The 11,559-nt window shown below is 45.6% G+C and overlaps 1 protein-coding gene across 1 annotated transcript in view; it reads left to right on the top strand.

The window, feature by feature from the left end:
• The first annotated feature begins 7,919 nt into the window (after positions 1-7,919).
• Positions 7,920-11,559, top strand: part of LOC116078887 (protein RoBo-1-like) — a 5,403-nt gene continuing 1,763 nt past the window's right edge. Inside the window, exons 1-5 of the mRNA XM_031354253.1 lie at positions 7,920-8,055; positions 8,584-8,673; positions 8,873-8,986; positions 9,372-9,527; positions 10,345-10,476. Coding sequence (XP_031210113.1) covers positions 8,601-8,673; positions 8,873-8,986; positions 9,372-9,527; positions 10,345-10,476 — 475 coding nt within the window. The 5' untranslated portion in view covers positions 7,920-8,055; positions 8,584-8,600. The remainder of the gene's footprint in view (positions 8,056-8,583; positions 8,674-8,872; positions 8,987-9,371; positions 9,528-10,344; positions 10,477-11,559) is intronic.

Below are 11,559 nucleotides of genomic sequence, written 5' to 3'. Positions count from 1 at the left end.
CTGCAGAGAGAGTTCCAGGCTAGCCAAGGCTACCTGGTGAGACCCTGTGTCAGAAGAACTTTTAATGTTTCCTTCCCCCACAGAGTTCTTTTGGTTCTGCTTCATATCATCATCTCACTACCTCTAAATGAACATTTGCTGTCCTCATAATTTTGGTCTTGTAGTTATTTCTCTCTTGCTTACTCTTCTGCCCCACAGGCATGAGTAAAAAACAAAAAACAAAACTCTCTACAGTCATCTCTGTTGAAATCTTTGGGAAGTGGCCTGATTTTGATTAAAATTTCCACTTAATCCTGTAAATATCAACTCATGCTCTCTCTTAGGTGAAAGTCTAGCCACACATCAAGAATGCATTTTGTCCTGACCATTGATAACATGCAGATACAGAAAGTGTAGCACTTTAACAGCAACTGTTACTGGAACCATCTAAAAAAATACTTGCAACCAAGGCCCTGGAATTATGGAAGAGACGGAGGGAAGCCAATGTCTGAGATGTCTTCAGGAGGAGCACTCTGTTCAAGAAGGAACTACACAGACCTCTCAGAAATCTCAGTGAGATCATGACAGGGAAAGAAGTTCCTTAGTATTTGTCTCCATATTATTATATATAAATGAAGACCTGTTATAAAGATTTAAACGCAGTCAGTTTAGATGGTTGGGATGAGCTAGCTGATCAAATGATAAATTAGGGGTCTACTAAACGTTTTCCCTCTATCTTAGAAAGAAGATAGGCTATGATGTGGTGTGTATGTGTGTTTGCTTGTGTATGCATGTGTGCATATGCACGGGCGCACACACACAAAGTGATCTGCCTCTGGAGATCCTCTGTGCTTCTCAAGGTGCAAGGTGAGTGTACTGGAGAGGATCTGCTAGTCAGTGGGCAGAATGGACAACCAGCAGGATATAGTATATGCTTGTTAGAGAGATTTTAAACAGAAAAGACCTTTTTCAAACTACATAATAGATATCCTAAAAGACAGATGGCATTGTACTGAAGGAGTAGATGTTTCTATAGCTTTATAAACAAAGCGAGCTCATATCTCTTATTCACACGCATGACTGGCATAAATTGTTAACCAAAAACGTCAAGCTGTCTGTCCATCAGTAGGGGACCAAAAGGCTTGAGCCCATTTTGATTCTTTTATTTCATTTGACAAGGCTACTTAAGGCATTCATCCCACAAGCATGCTCTGTACTTTGAGCATAGGCCTCCCACCCCACCTCCTACCCTGTCACTACCTTGCCATTCCTATTAATCCCCTCTGTTCCTCACAGGTTTCAATTTTACTTTCCTATCATTTGCACATGTATCATTTTAATGTACCTATAAAGATTAGGACCAATAAATGAGTGAAAAAGTGAAACCTGTCTGATATTGCCTTGATTTTCTGTGTACAGTGATCTCTACTTGCACCTGTTTTCCTACATAACTTCATTGGACTTTATGGCTGGAAACACTGTATGTATATGGGTGGCACTTTCTTTATCCTTGAACTCAAGGCTTTACAGAGAATCTACTATTGGTAAGCAAAATTAACACCTTCCCGAGTATAATTGCACCCAGCCTGGTTTGCCTTTTGGTTTCTGAGAGCAAAGGGTGGTTTACTGGTAACCTGTAGATAAATGTGCCTGGTCGGCGTCAATGCTGATATGGAGGGTGAGGAAGAGAGAGTGGCAGGTGATTCCTACAGCTGGCCTTTACCCCAGGACTCCCACTTGGCCTGATATCCTGTGCCCAGCTGGCCAGCTCTGTATCTACCCCATGCCCTCCTGCCACAGTGCACCCTCCACCTCATGCCAGGTACAGAAGCCACCTCCCTCACTGGTAATGGTGAAGGGCATCCTCCCTTCCTAAGGCTGTTGGGCATGATTTCCTTCTTGGGAAGGATCTGCTGCGATGCTGTGTCTTCTGGGCTTTGGTGTGGTCTCCTGGCTCCTCATCCAGGGAGGTTTTAGTCCAAAGGCCCCATGTCCCAGCCTTCTCTGTACTTTCTAGCAGCCCTGCTGCCTGGAACATTCCAGGCTCCCCACCTAGTCTCCAAGGACTTGTATCAGCTGGGGCAGTAAGATCCTTCTTAACTGGGGGCTTCGTCAATGATGGGCAGTGGCAGGGACTCCTGGGTTCCCTCTCCTGTCCCTGGATAACAGTTAGCTCCAGGTGAATAAGGACCCTTTCTCAAGCCTCCTGAGAAGCCTGTTAAGCAGGAGATTTCCTACTCAAGTCCCTGTCTCTGTCTTCTCACTTCTACTCTTTCAAATGAAGGTGTGTCTCCTTCATTGTTGCCTAACAGGGAGGGTACATAGTAGATGCTAAATAAATAATCTTAATGAGGGCAGTTAGCACTCTGAGAGCTTCAGGCAGCCAGGTATTGTTTGCTGTGTTCCTCCTAAAACTGTGTAAGCCTCATAAACACTCATTAGAGACTCTCAGCTCTTGAGGAAACTGAGGCATAGAGAACCTGAGTCACTGTGAGAAGATCACATAACAGGACTAGGAATGGGAACTCAGGTTGTCTGAATCAAAAGATCCTTGTGCTGGGAAGCCGAGTGCTTTCTGAAGCCCTAAGACTGTGTGTTCAGGGAGTTCTCAGCCAGACTCTGTCACACTCAAGCTTTCTTCCCCTCTGCCAAGAGCACACACAGAGCTCCTAAGAACGAACCTCTGGTCCTCCAAGGCCTCCCAGATGATTCCAGGAAGGGCAAAGTCAAACTAACATGGAGAGGCCACCTCAGGTGCTTCGGCCTTCTTCTTCTTGTCTTATCATGTAAGTCCCCAGCCAGATTGGACCTCCATGATGAAAACCTGACAGGGCCTGTTGCTTCACACTGTCCAGTTACCTCTGCTTTCCCAAATGCCTCTCGTGAGCCTGTTTTCACCAAAGGAGTGGGAGGGCCGTCGATGAAGAGGAAGGAGTGAGGGGTAAACCAAAGAAGAGGAGTACAGAGGCTCTCTATTCCAGGGCCTAAGCCCTAATTTCTGATATGGCTTTACCCACTTGATGCCAGGCATCCATCGTGGTACCCACCAGCTGTTTGTCTCTGACTCCAGTCCCTGGAAGATAAGTTCCTAGTAACTCGGACTCAGTGACCCCTGCGCTTCTGCGCTTCTCTTACAGATACCCAAAGAGTGTTTCTGAGCTACCTTAACTTGGTAGAACAGAGCAGTTTTGTACTTGCTTGCATAGATACTGAAGGTTTTCCTGTGGTTTCCCCCTTTCAAAGCCCTTCCTCATATTCCTCCTCCACGGCAATCTCAAAGTTAGCTCAGAGATTGTTGCCCTTCTAGCAATTAATGAACCTTTTCATTATGGTTGGATTGAGTCTATGTGTTTTTTTCCCAGGGGTCACAAACTCCATAACACTTCACCTTGCTTGATGGCAGCCATGGCTTCCCATGCATAGAATAACATCATGCCTAGCACCACGGGGCACTGATAGATAAGTTCCCAAGGTCAGGGGAACATTCCAGAGCCCCTCGCTCCCCTGGCTGTGCTATTGCGTGTTGCACAGCCAGACACAAAGGTGATCAGGCAGGACCCAGGGGTATTTCTTCTAAGAAAGCTTGCCTACTGTGGCCAGCACCTCACCAAGACACCAAATACAAAAACATCATCAAAAAGGAAGGAAAGTAAGATCACGGAATGACAGAGCCTTCAGCAATGGAGTCCATCTAGCTTGGCAGTACACAGTGACATCTGGACAACATGGTACCGGGTGGAGATGTTCATACCAATGTGAACCTGTCATCACTAACCCAGTCACCTGCCCGCACTTGGTGTTGTCAGAAGCCCCACCCTTATATTGAGTTTGTTCTCCCTTCCCTGGAAATGTCCTCTAAGGGACAGGAGCCGGACTCCTACAAAATCCAAAGGATGGAGTCAGGTCAGGGTGGAGATGGAGGCTTCTACAGTCTTTGCGGCTCACTCTGACTGGGCTGGGCCACCCACACTCTGCCTTCCCCTACTCCATCCCTCAGGATACAGTGTCTACTAGGAACAGGTAGGTGCTAGATAGGGAACAGGTAGGAACAGGTAGGTGCTAGAAAGGGAACAGACTCTAGACACACACAGAAAAAGAATATCTGCAATGTACTCCAGTCTTCCCCAGGCTTAGCTTTGGTGGTCCTGTGCTCCTCTCTTCCTGCTCAGTCGGCTGTAGACTCATGGCCTAGGTGCCAGATTACTCTAGCCAGAGAGGACCACTGGAGAGGAGAACCCTACTCCGGTATGCCATTCCTCAGGGCCTGCAGTGGCCAGAACTCTCTCTGCAGTTTAAAGCTCCCAGGCAACAAGAGGATACCACAACAGGTCTTAGTAAAAGGATTATCATTTCTGCGCAGCTGGGTCTCTGCAGCTACTGCCCTGTGGGGCTGCTGTTGATCTAGTGGGCAGCCTGCATGTGACCCGTAGAAGAGTCCCAGGGATCTATCAGGGAGAAAATATTCTACATGAAGCACACTACCTGGTCTTTCAGAGGAGAGAACGTACAGGAAGGCAGTCAGTAGTAGAACTGTGAGTCCTTATCCGAACACTGACCTAAGAGTTGAGTCAGGTCTTCTCCCCACTTTACAGATGGGAGAGTGGGGATATACAGGGTTGTGGGTGATGGTAAAGGAAAAAGATTACTTGCTGCAGCTGGAGACAGTGAGGCTCCATTCAAGGGAGGTGAGGTGGTATTAAGGGCCTTGCTGTAGCTGAAAGAGATTCAGCGTGTTCTACATTCAGCATGGCCAAGTGGTGACTGAGAGCAGGAAGGGAGGGTCAAAGGGTGGGAACTCCAGTGGGTTGTCAGCTCAGTAGGGCCCTTGCTAAGCCAAAGTGGGTGATGAGACTTGTTGCTCTCTAAGTGGCTTCATTTGTGTTTATTTTCTCTTCCAATTAAAGAATTACAATGTGGGGAAAGTCTCAGATAAGTAGGCAGCAACAGGTGACAAGCTTTAATAAAAAGTGAAGACATTCACACAGCAAGGCACATGGAGAGAAAGACGCCCTGCAGAGCAGAGAGGGGAGTCCACAAGTGTTTGAGTGGCCTGGGATGGATCTCTCCCCCTAATTTTGAGTTGGTCGGCTTAAACCAAGAAAGAAGAGCTGAAAGGCCTTGAACCAACCAGCTGAAAGGGTTCCCCCCTGCCCCCATATGAGAGAAAAGCCTGCTAGGCTTTTGTCTCAGGACAGGAGGGTAAAGAAAAAGCCAGTTTACCATCTTTACTATCTGTCCTGGTCCTCCCTTTCTGTCTGTCTATCAGGGGTATGGCTGGCACCTAACCATTCAAAACCTCACCTTGGATGTTGTGGAGACCAAAAAGCCCATCAGCAGTGGAGAGCTGCGGGATCTGTTAAAGTGACCGAACTGGATTATTGAGGAAGCGGATGGCTTGTTTCATTTTTGTTGCTGTAATAAGTACCCTGACAGAAATCGGCAGAAGAGAAGACATGGCTTTTTGTTTTGTCTCCTTCCCTTCCTTATAATTCCAGGTGATAGTCCATCTCTGAAGGGAAGCCGCAACAGGAACTCAAGCAGCTAGCCCTATCGCATCCACAGTCATAGAAAAGAGAAAATAAGCTCATCCTTACTTGCTTCTGTTTGGCTGAATTCCTCAACGTTTAGACTGTTCAGGACTCCTACATTGGGCTGGGTCTTTCTATATCAATTAATAATCAAGATTGATCCCCTCACATACATGCCCACAAGCTAATCTGATGTTGATAATTCCTCATTAAAACTCGATTTCTGGGTGATTATAGGTTGTGTGGTGTTGATACTTAAAGCTAATCAGCATAACTGGACTACACACTAACAAATATGTAACTGAGAGATTCTCACTGACAAGGGAGCTTTGAGGAACTGGGGTTGTAAGACCAAGGACAGCACAGTAGCCTGGAGAACAGGCAGCTTGAGTCCCTCTCAGGACTGTTCCCAGGAGGCAGACCACAAGAGGACATCTTCTTTGTCCTGAGAAATGTCTTTATCTGGGATATCAGGCTGAATGTTATCTATGATCCCAAGAATGAACACAGAACTGAGCTCTTGATGGAGTAGGTGGGACCTATCTAAAGCTAAATGTGTATTGATACACATCAAAAAGAGTGAGGCCTCTCTGTTTTTTTTTTTCATGCCTCATCTCTACTCTTCTTTAGCCCAGAGGGTTATCTGTAAGTGTTATGGATCTGAGGGGAAAGGCATCCTGGCAGTCTGGAGCCAAGCAACAGCACAAAGTCACACTACACAACAAGCCTCACACAAGAGATTTATTAGGAAAGACAAAAGAGGGTGGCTGCCTCTGCTCTGGCAAGAAGCAGGAAGTAACTGAGCAGAAGGCAAAGTTTGTGGGGGAGGGCAGAGTTTTCCAGGGTGGCCTGGGATTTGGTGGGAGTCTATGACCTGATCTTGGGACAAGCTCAGGGATTGGTGGGGTTTTCCTCTCAGGGATTGGAGGTATTCTTTTCGTTGGCCCTGATCTTGGGGGCAAGTCAGGGTTAGGGTGTTACTTCCTTGATCTTTTTATCCTAAGTGCCCATCCAACTTCTGTTGTTTTATTCCAAATTCTGCTATATGTAAGCAGTCTCTCTCAGACCTTGCCCTGGGAGAAGGAGTTGGCAGAGTTTCTGTGATACTTGGTAGATGGAGGCCACACTCCATTCCCCGTGGATGAATGACAGTGGCCTGATCTTGCTGCTGTTCTGCTCAGCACTGTCCAGGCCAGTGCATCAATGAGACATGGTCATTAACCTGCATGTCTGGCCTCTTGGCCCTAAGCTGACTTGCAGTCACCATCCTTATCTCCATTCTCAGCTAATTGGAAGCTCACAGTCCAGTACTGGTTATACAACTTGAAGTTTATTAAGCTGAATCAACAGAGAACCATAAAATACAGTCTCTAGCTATGACTTTGATCCTGGGAGAAGATGTGAGGGCAGGTGTGTGATAGGATGGGAGTTGTGGTGGTGGGAGGCTACATTATGAAATGCCACAAGGTGGTGATGCCAAATTTTTTCTTTGGAAGGCAAGACTCAAGCTGACTCTTTGAAAAGGCCTTGGTTGTATTTGCGGGGAGAGTGTACAGTTTGTCTTGGCTGCTGTCTCATCATCTTGAGCAATGGAACAGGAACTGAGATAGACTTCATCATTAGGAACCCATGATGTCTTCACTCAGGATCCCCTGCAAGTGGGGCAAGTCTACTTCCAGCTCCTGTTGCTATGTCCCATGAAATGTTCTGTCAATGTAATTTGAATACTGGAAATTCCAGCTAAGCTCTACTGATATCTGTAACTATGGATGCCCTTTCTCAGTCTGTCACCTCTGTGACTGTTGGGTGTTCCTCCTAATTTCTTCCACACCCCATCCTCTGAGGCACATGTACAACCCTGTTCCTTTCTTGTAACCCACATCTTCTTCAAAACTCTGCATACTGACTTCCCAGGGAGGGGGAACTTGGCACCTGAATTTTGAGAGAATGTGTCTAAAATCTGGATGATTAGAAAGGAAGTGTGGAGTCCTTCTAGCTTAGCCTTTCTTTCCATTGCAAATAAGAAGGCTGGTGAGCTATACCCTAACAAGAGGCTGGCCTAAAATTAGATGGTGTATGTGTGTGGTGGGAAATTATAGAGAGACACACCCAGTCCCTTCTAAGCAGAGAAGTCAATAGACTCTAGGGAGAAAGGAAAGGATGGGAGAGAGAAAGCTGGGGATTTGCCCCAAGCAAGGATGGAGGATGGTAGCTACACACTTTAGGACAATTCCAATACTTTTTAATTTTCAAGTACTCTAAACTTTTCTGTAGCTCACCTCAGGCACAACAGCATTACAAACTCCCTCCCCTCCTTTCCCAAGAAGAACTGTTCTCATAGCCACTCTCTCTAGAAGACCAGGAAGTGTCATGCACTTGGCTTCATGCCAAGATACTATTTACAGTGGCTTAATCACCAGGCAATGATCCTCTGGGCTATAAAAGTGACGGGGAGGCAGAGAAAATTCTACTTTCATCATCTCTCCAGGTGAGATCGCTTCCTCTCTAGCTCAAGGCCGTCCTTTCAGAAAAGCCGGAATCCTTCTTGGTGAGCATTTCCAGTGTGGGCTATGACACCTAAGGTGGAGGCCATCCTTTAGGGGGAGGGTGACTTAGGAAGTAGTGAAGCCATGTCATTAGCTAAGGGTCTGATTGCTCTTAAGCACCATAGCTGGCCCAGAACTTCGTAGCACAGAGAGCCTCCACCTGTTCTCCAGAGGAGTTGTTTCTTGACTCAGCCATATCAACTGTGGAAGGAGATCTAATGCCTTCCAGACCCATGAAAGAATTCCTCCTAAGTGAAAGTCCTTTCCCAGAACCCAGAACCCATCCCCTATGCCTTAATATAGAATATGGTGTCTTTTCCAGTTTTGCATCCTTCCAAATGGCCACATTGAGCATAAAACCAATGTTTGATAAATTTGGGCTTTCAGAAAGGATAAGTGAAGGGGTGAATGAATGAATGAATGAATGAATGAACACATAGACAAACAACACAGTCAAGTATGTGGATTACTGGATTACAGGTCTTAGCCCCATTGTTCTGATCCCATTGTCCTTACTTCATCTCCTGCAGTGTTCACAAGCGTCACCATGGGCTGGTCCTCTGTCCTGAAGAGCCTCCTCACAGTTTTTGTCTTTAGCATTTTAGCTGTCTGCTCTGTAGGTAAGAGTAAACAAAGCATTGTGTTTTTTTCTAAAAATGCAAAGGGGAAGTAAGCAGTCAAGTGCCTGGGGGAGGAAGCCAACCCCATGAGACTCCAGTAGTCTGTTTAGCGCCCCTCCATGGCTTCTTGACTCCTAAGCAACATCAACTACAAGGCTTCTGGATTAGCTTTTAAATGATGTACATTTCCTCCTTACAGAGAGTTACAACTGTACAAAGCAACTGTGTCAAGGTGGACCATGTCTTTGGGATGGACAAACTTGTGTGACTTCTGTTGGCTGCTTCAACCAAATACAGAAATTGGAAACACCATGTAAGCCAACCCTCACTACCTTGCGCCTCCTTCAATTTATCCTTTCCAATTTATCCTTTCCGGGATGAAACTAGGAGCTGGGTGGAGATGGAGCATGTGCTTGTTGTAGGCCCTAGATTCTATAGGATCAGGATCATTTGGGAGTGACTCCACTCTTTCACAGTGTCAGGGATCAAACTCAGGGCATCGTGCTTGCTCAGCAAGTACCTTACCGCCAGTCACTCCCTTTGTAGCAAGTGGCCCATGCTCTGTTGGCTCCTTCTCAATAGACTAGTGCAGAGAGACTCTTGGAGAAGCGCAGCACTCAGGAGAGAGGGGATGAAGGAACAGATTATTTACCACTAGCACAGAAGGAAAATTTACTTGGTGGTTCAATTTTCTGCAGCTTCAAGTACAAACCAAGAAATTGTGCAAAAAGGGTGTGCTGAAAATGCAAAATCATGTGACTTGGAATTCTCAGCAACACTGGGGAACCAACAGAAATTTAGATACAAGAACCAGTGCTGCTATACTGAGAAGTGTAACAAAGATAACATAAATCGTGAGTATACCCCCTGCCTGCGTCCCAACAGATGAATACAGCTCGGGTCTGTGCCCCACCACCTGCTCAGGGCTCCTCTACCTTTCTGAGGGTTTATCTCTGTGCTCATGGGCTGCAGCAGTGATACTTGCTCTTCCCCTTTTGCTTGAAGCCTTTATTTTTAAGGGTCGGGCTTGGATACAAGCCCCTCTCCCAAGGTATGTGTGCACACACTTGCATATGCAGACTGAGAGAGAGAGCTAGGCAGCAGTAATTGGTCCAGAGTCTGCTCTCTAAGTAGGTTCAGCAAAGCTACAGGTTTAAATGCCCTGTTGTGCTCCTCCAGTGGAGTGACTTTCCCCACCTATTTTATTACTCATCTTAGAGTTTTGTATTGTTGAGATGGAGTGTTGCTGTGTATCCAGGCTTGCATTGTGTTACTGGGATTAAGTAATCCTTCTTCCTCAGCCTCCAATGTTGAAGTAGCTGGGAACACAGGTGTGTGTTGACCCCACCTGGGTCATCCCTCACCCTTTGAACAGCATCCTTTTAGAAAACAGATCCTCTCCTCTCCCATTATCTAGGGCTTGCCCTCCAAGGCAGAGAGCAGAGTAACTGATGAAGGTGAGGGCATCTCTGAATTCCCGTGAGATCCTTCCTGGCATTCACCCAGAGCCTTTCTTCTGCCTCCTCCCAGCTCTTCTTCACTGCAACGCTCTTTTGTAGAATTGTAGAAAAAAAAACCTGTATTATTAGATGAGCAGTGGATAGAAAGACTTGTTCTCAGCTTTTTCTTCTTTTTATTTCCCAAGATGAAAACTTTTCTCTCTCCATTCAGTGTCTCCATCATCTTCAGAAGTCAATGGTGTTGAATGTCTTTCCTGCTACAACGAGAAAAACAAGACATGCCCCACAACGACTATAAAGTGCACAGGGGCAGAGAAAAAGTGTGTTGAGGTTACCGGAACAGGTACGTGTGTTTTCTTATTTTTATTTTTGCCTGTTACTTTAAAATTTGGACGGTCTTCAAGGGTATAGTGTACCCGCCATTTACTTCTGTATATTGAAAGCTTAGCAGCTAAAAAAATAACAAAGATGAATCCCAGTTTCTACAGGTCTAGAATCTGAGCACGTCACTGGCACTGGTTCTGACTCAGAGTGTCTCTTGGGGCTGTGTGAGTTGTCAGCAGGGCCTGGGATCCTTCAGATGGAGGATCTGCTTTCCATTTCACTCATAATTTGGGTAGTATCAACTCCTTTTCATGAAGTGGCCTCAAGGTCTATCAACTGACTTCTTTCAGCACTAATGATCAGATAGAGAGTGGCAGAATGATAAGGGGAGCTATAGGCTTTAAAAGTCTAATCTCAGAAGTGACATATCATTTCTGCTCCTATTATTTTGTTTTTTTTTTTTAAATTAAAACTTCAAAGAATTTACAAATTAAAAATAACATGTATGGAGATTATCTAGATCCATAGATCATACATCTCCATGACTTTCTATACACTTCAAGTTGCAATTCTGAAGATGTGGAGATTAAGATTGAATTTTACACTTTCATTGTCAACTATAATTTTATGCACTTATCCTCCATATGCATACATGCACAGACAACAAGCAAGCAAACAACAACAAGAACAACAAAATCCAGGGCAGAATCAAAACTAAAAATGCAATTAGTTCCATATCCTTTCATGACTCTCATGTCCATTACCTCCACCCCATTCTTCCTCATCACCTAACTCGACAGGTCCCTCTCAAGAGTCAAATCTTTCCCTCCCTTCCTCCTCCACTTCCATCTCAATACAATCCTTATACAACGAATCCTGATACAACATAAATGGGGTCTACAGAAAAAGCCACTCTGCTAGTAGTTGGAGAGAGTCAGGGAGAGGTCCTCTTTGAAGGCAGTTTCCTCACAGAGCTAAGGTCAAGGTAGGACCAAGCAAGCTCTTGGTTATCTCTCCAAGATCTAAGGGAGCCATTTGCTGGCAATTGAAGGGAGTGTGTGTGTGTGTGTGTGTGTGTGTGTGTGTGTGTGTGTGTGTGTGT

The sequence above is a fragment of the Mastomys coucha genome, unplaced genomic scaffold, assembly GCF_008632895.1.
Source record: "Mastomys coucha isolate ucsf_1 unplaced genomic scaffold, UCSF_Mcou_1 pScaffold5, whole genome shotgun sequence".
NCBI lineage: Eukaryota > Metazoa > Chordata > Mammalia > Rodentia > Muridae > Mastomys > Mastomys coucha.
The sequence above is the reverse complement of the archived record's forward strand: the minus strand, read 5'-3'. Positions and strand labels throughout refer to the sequence as shown.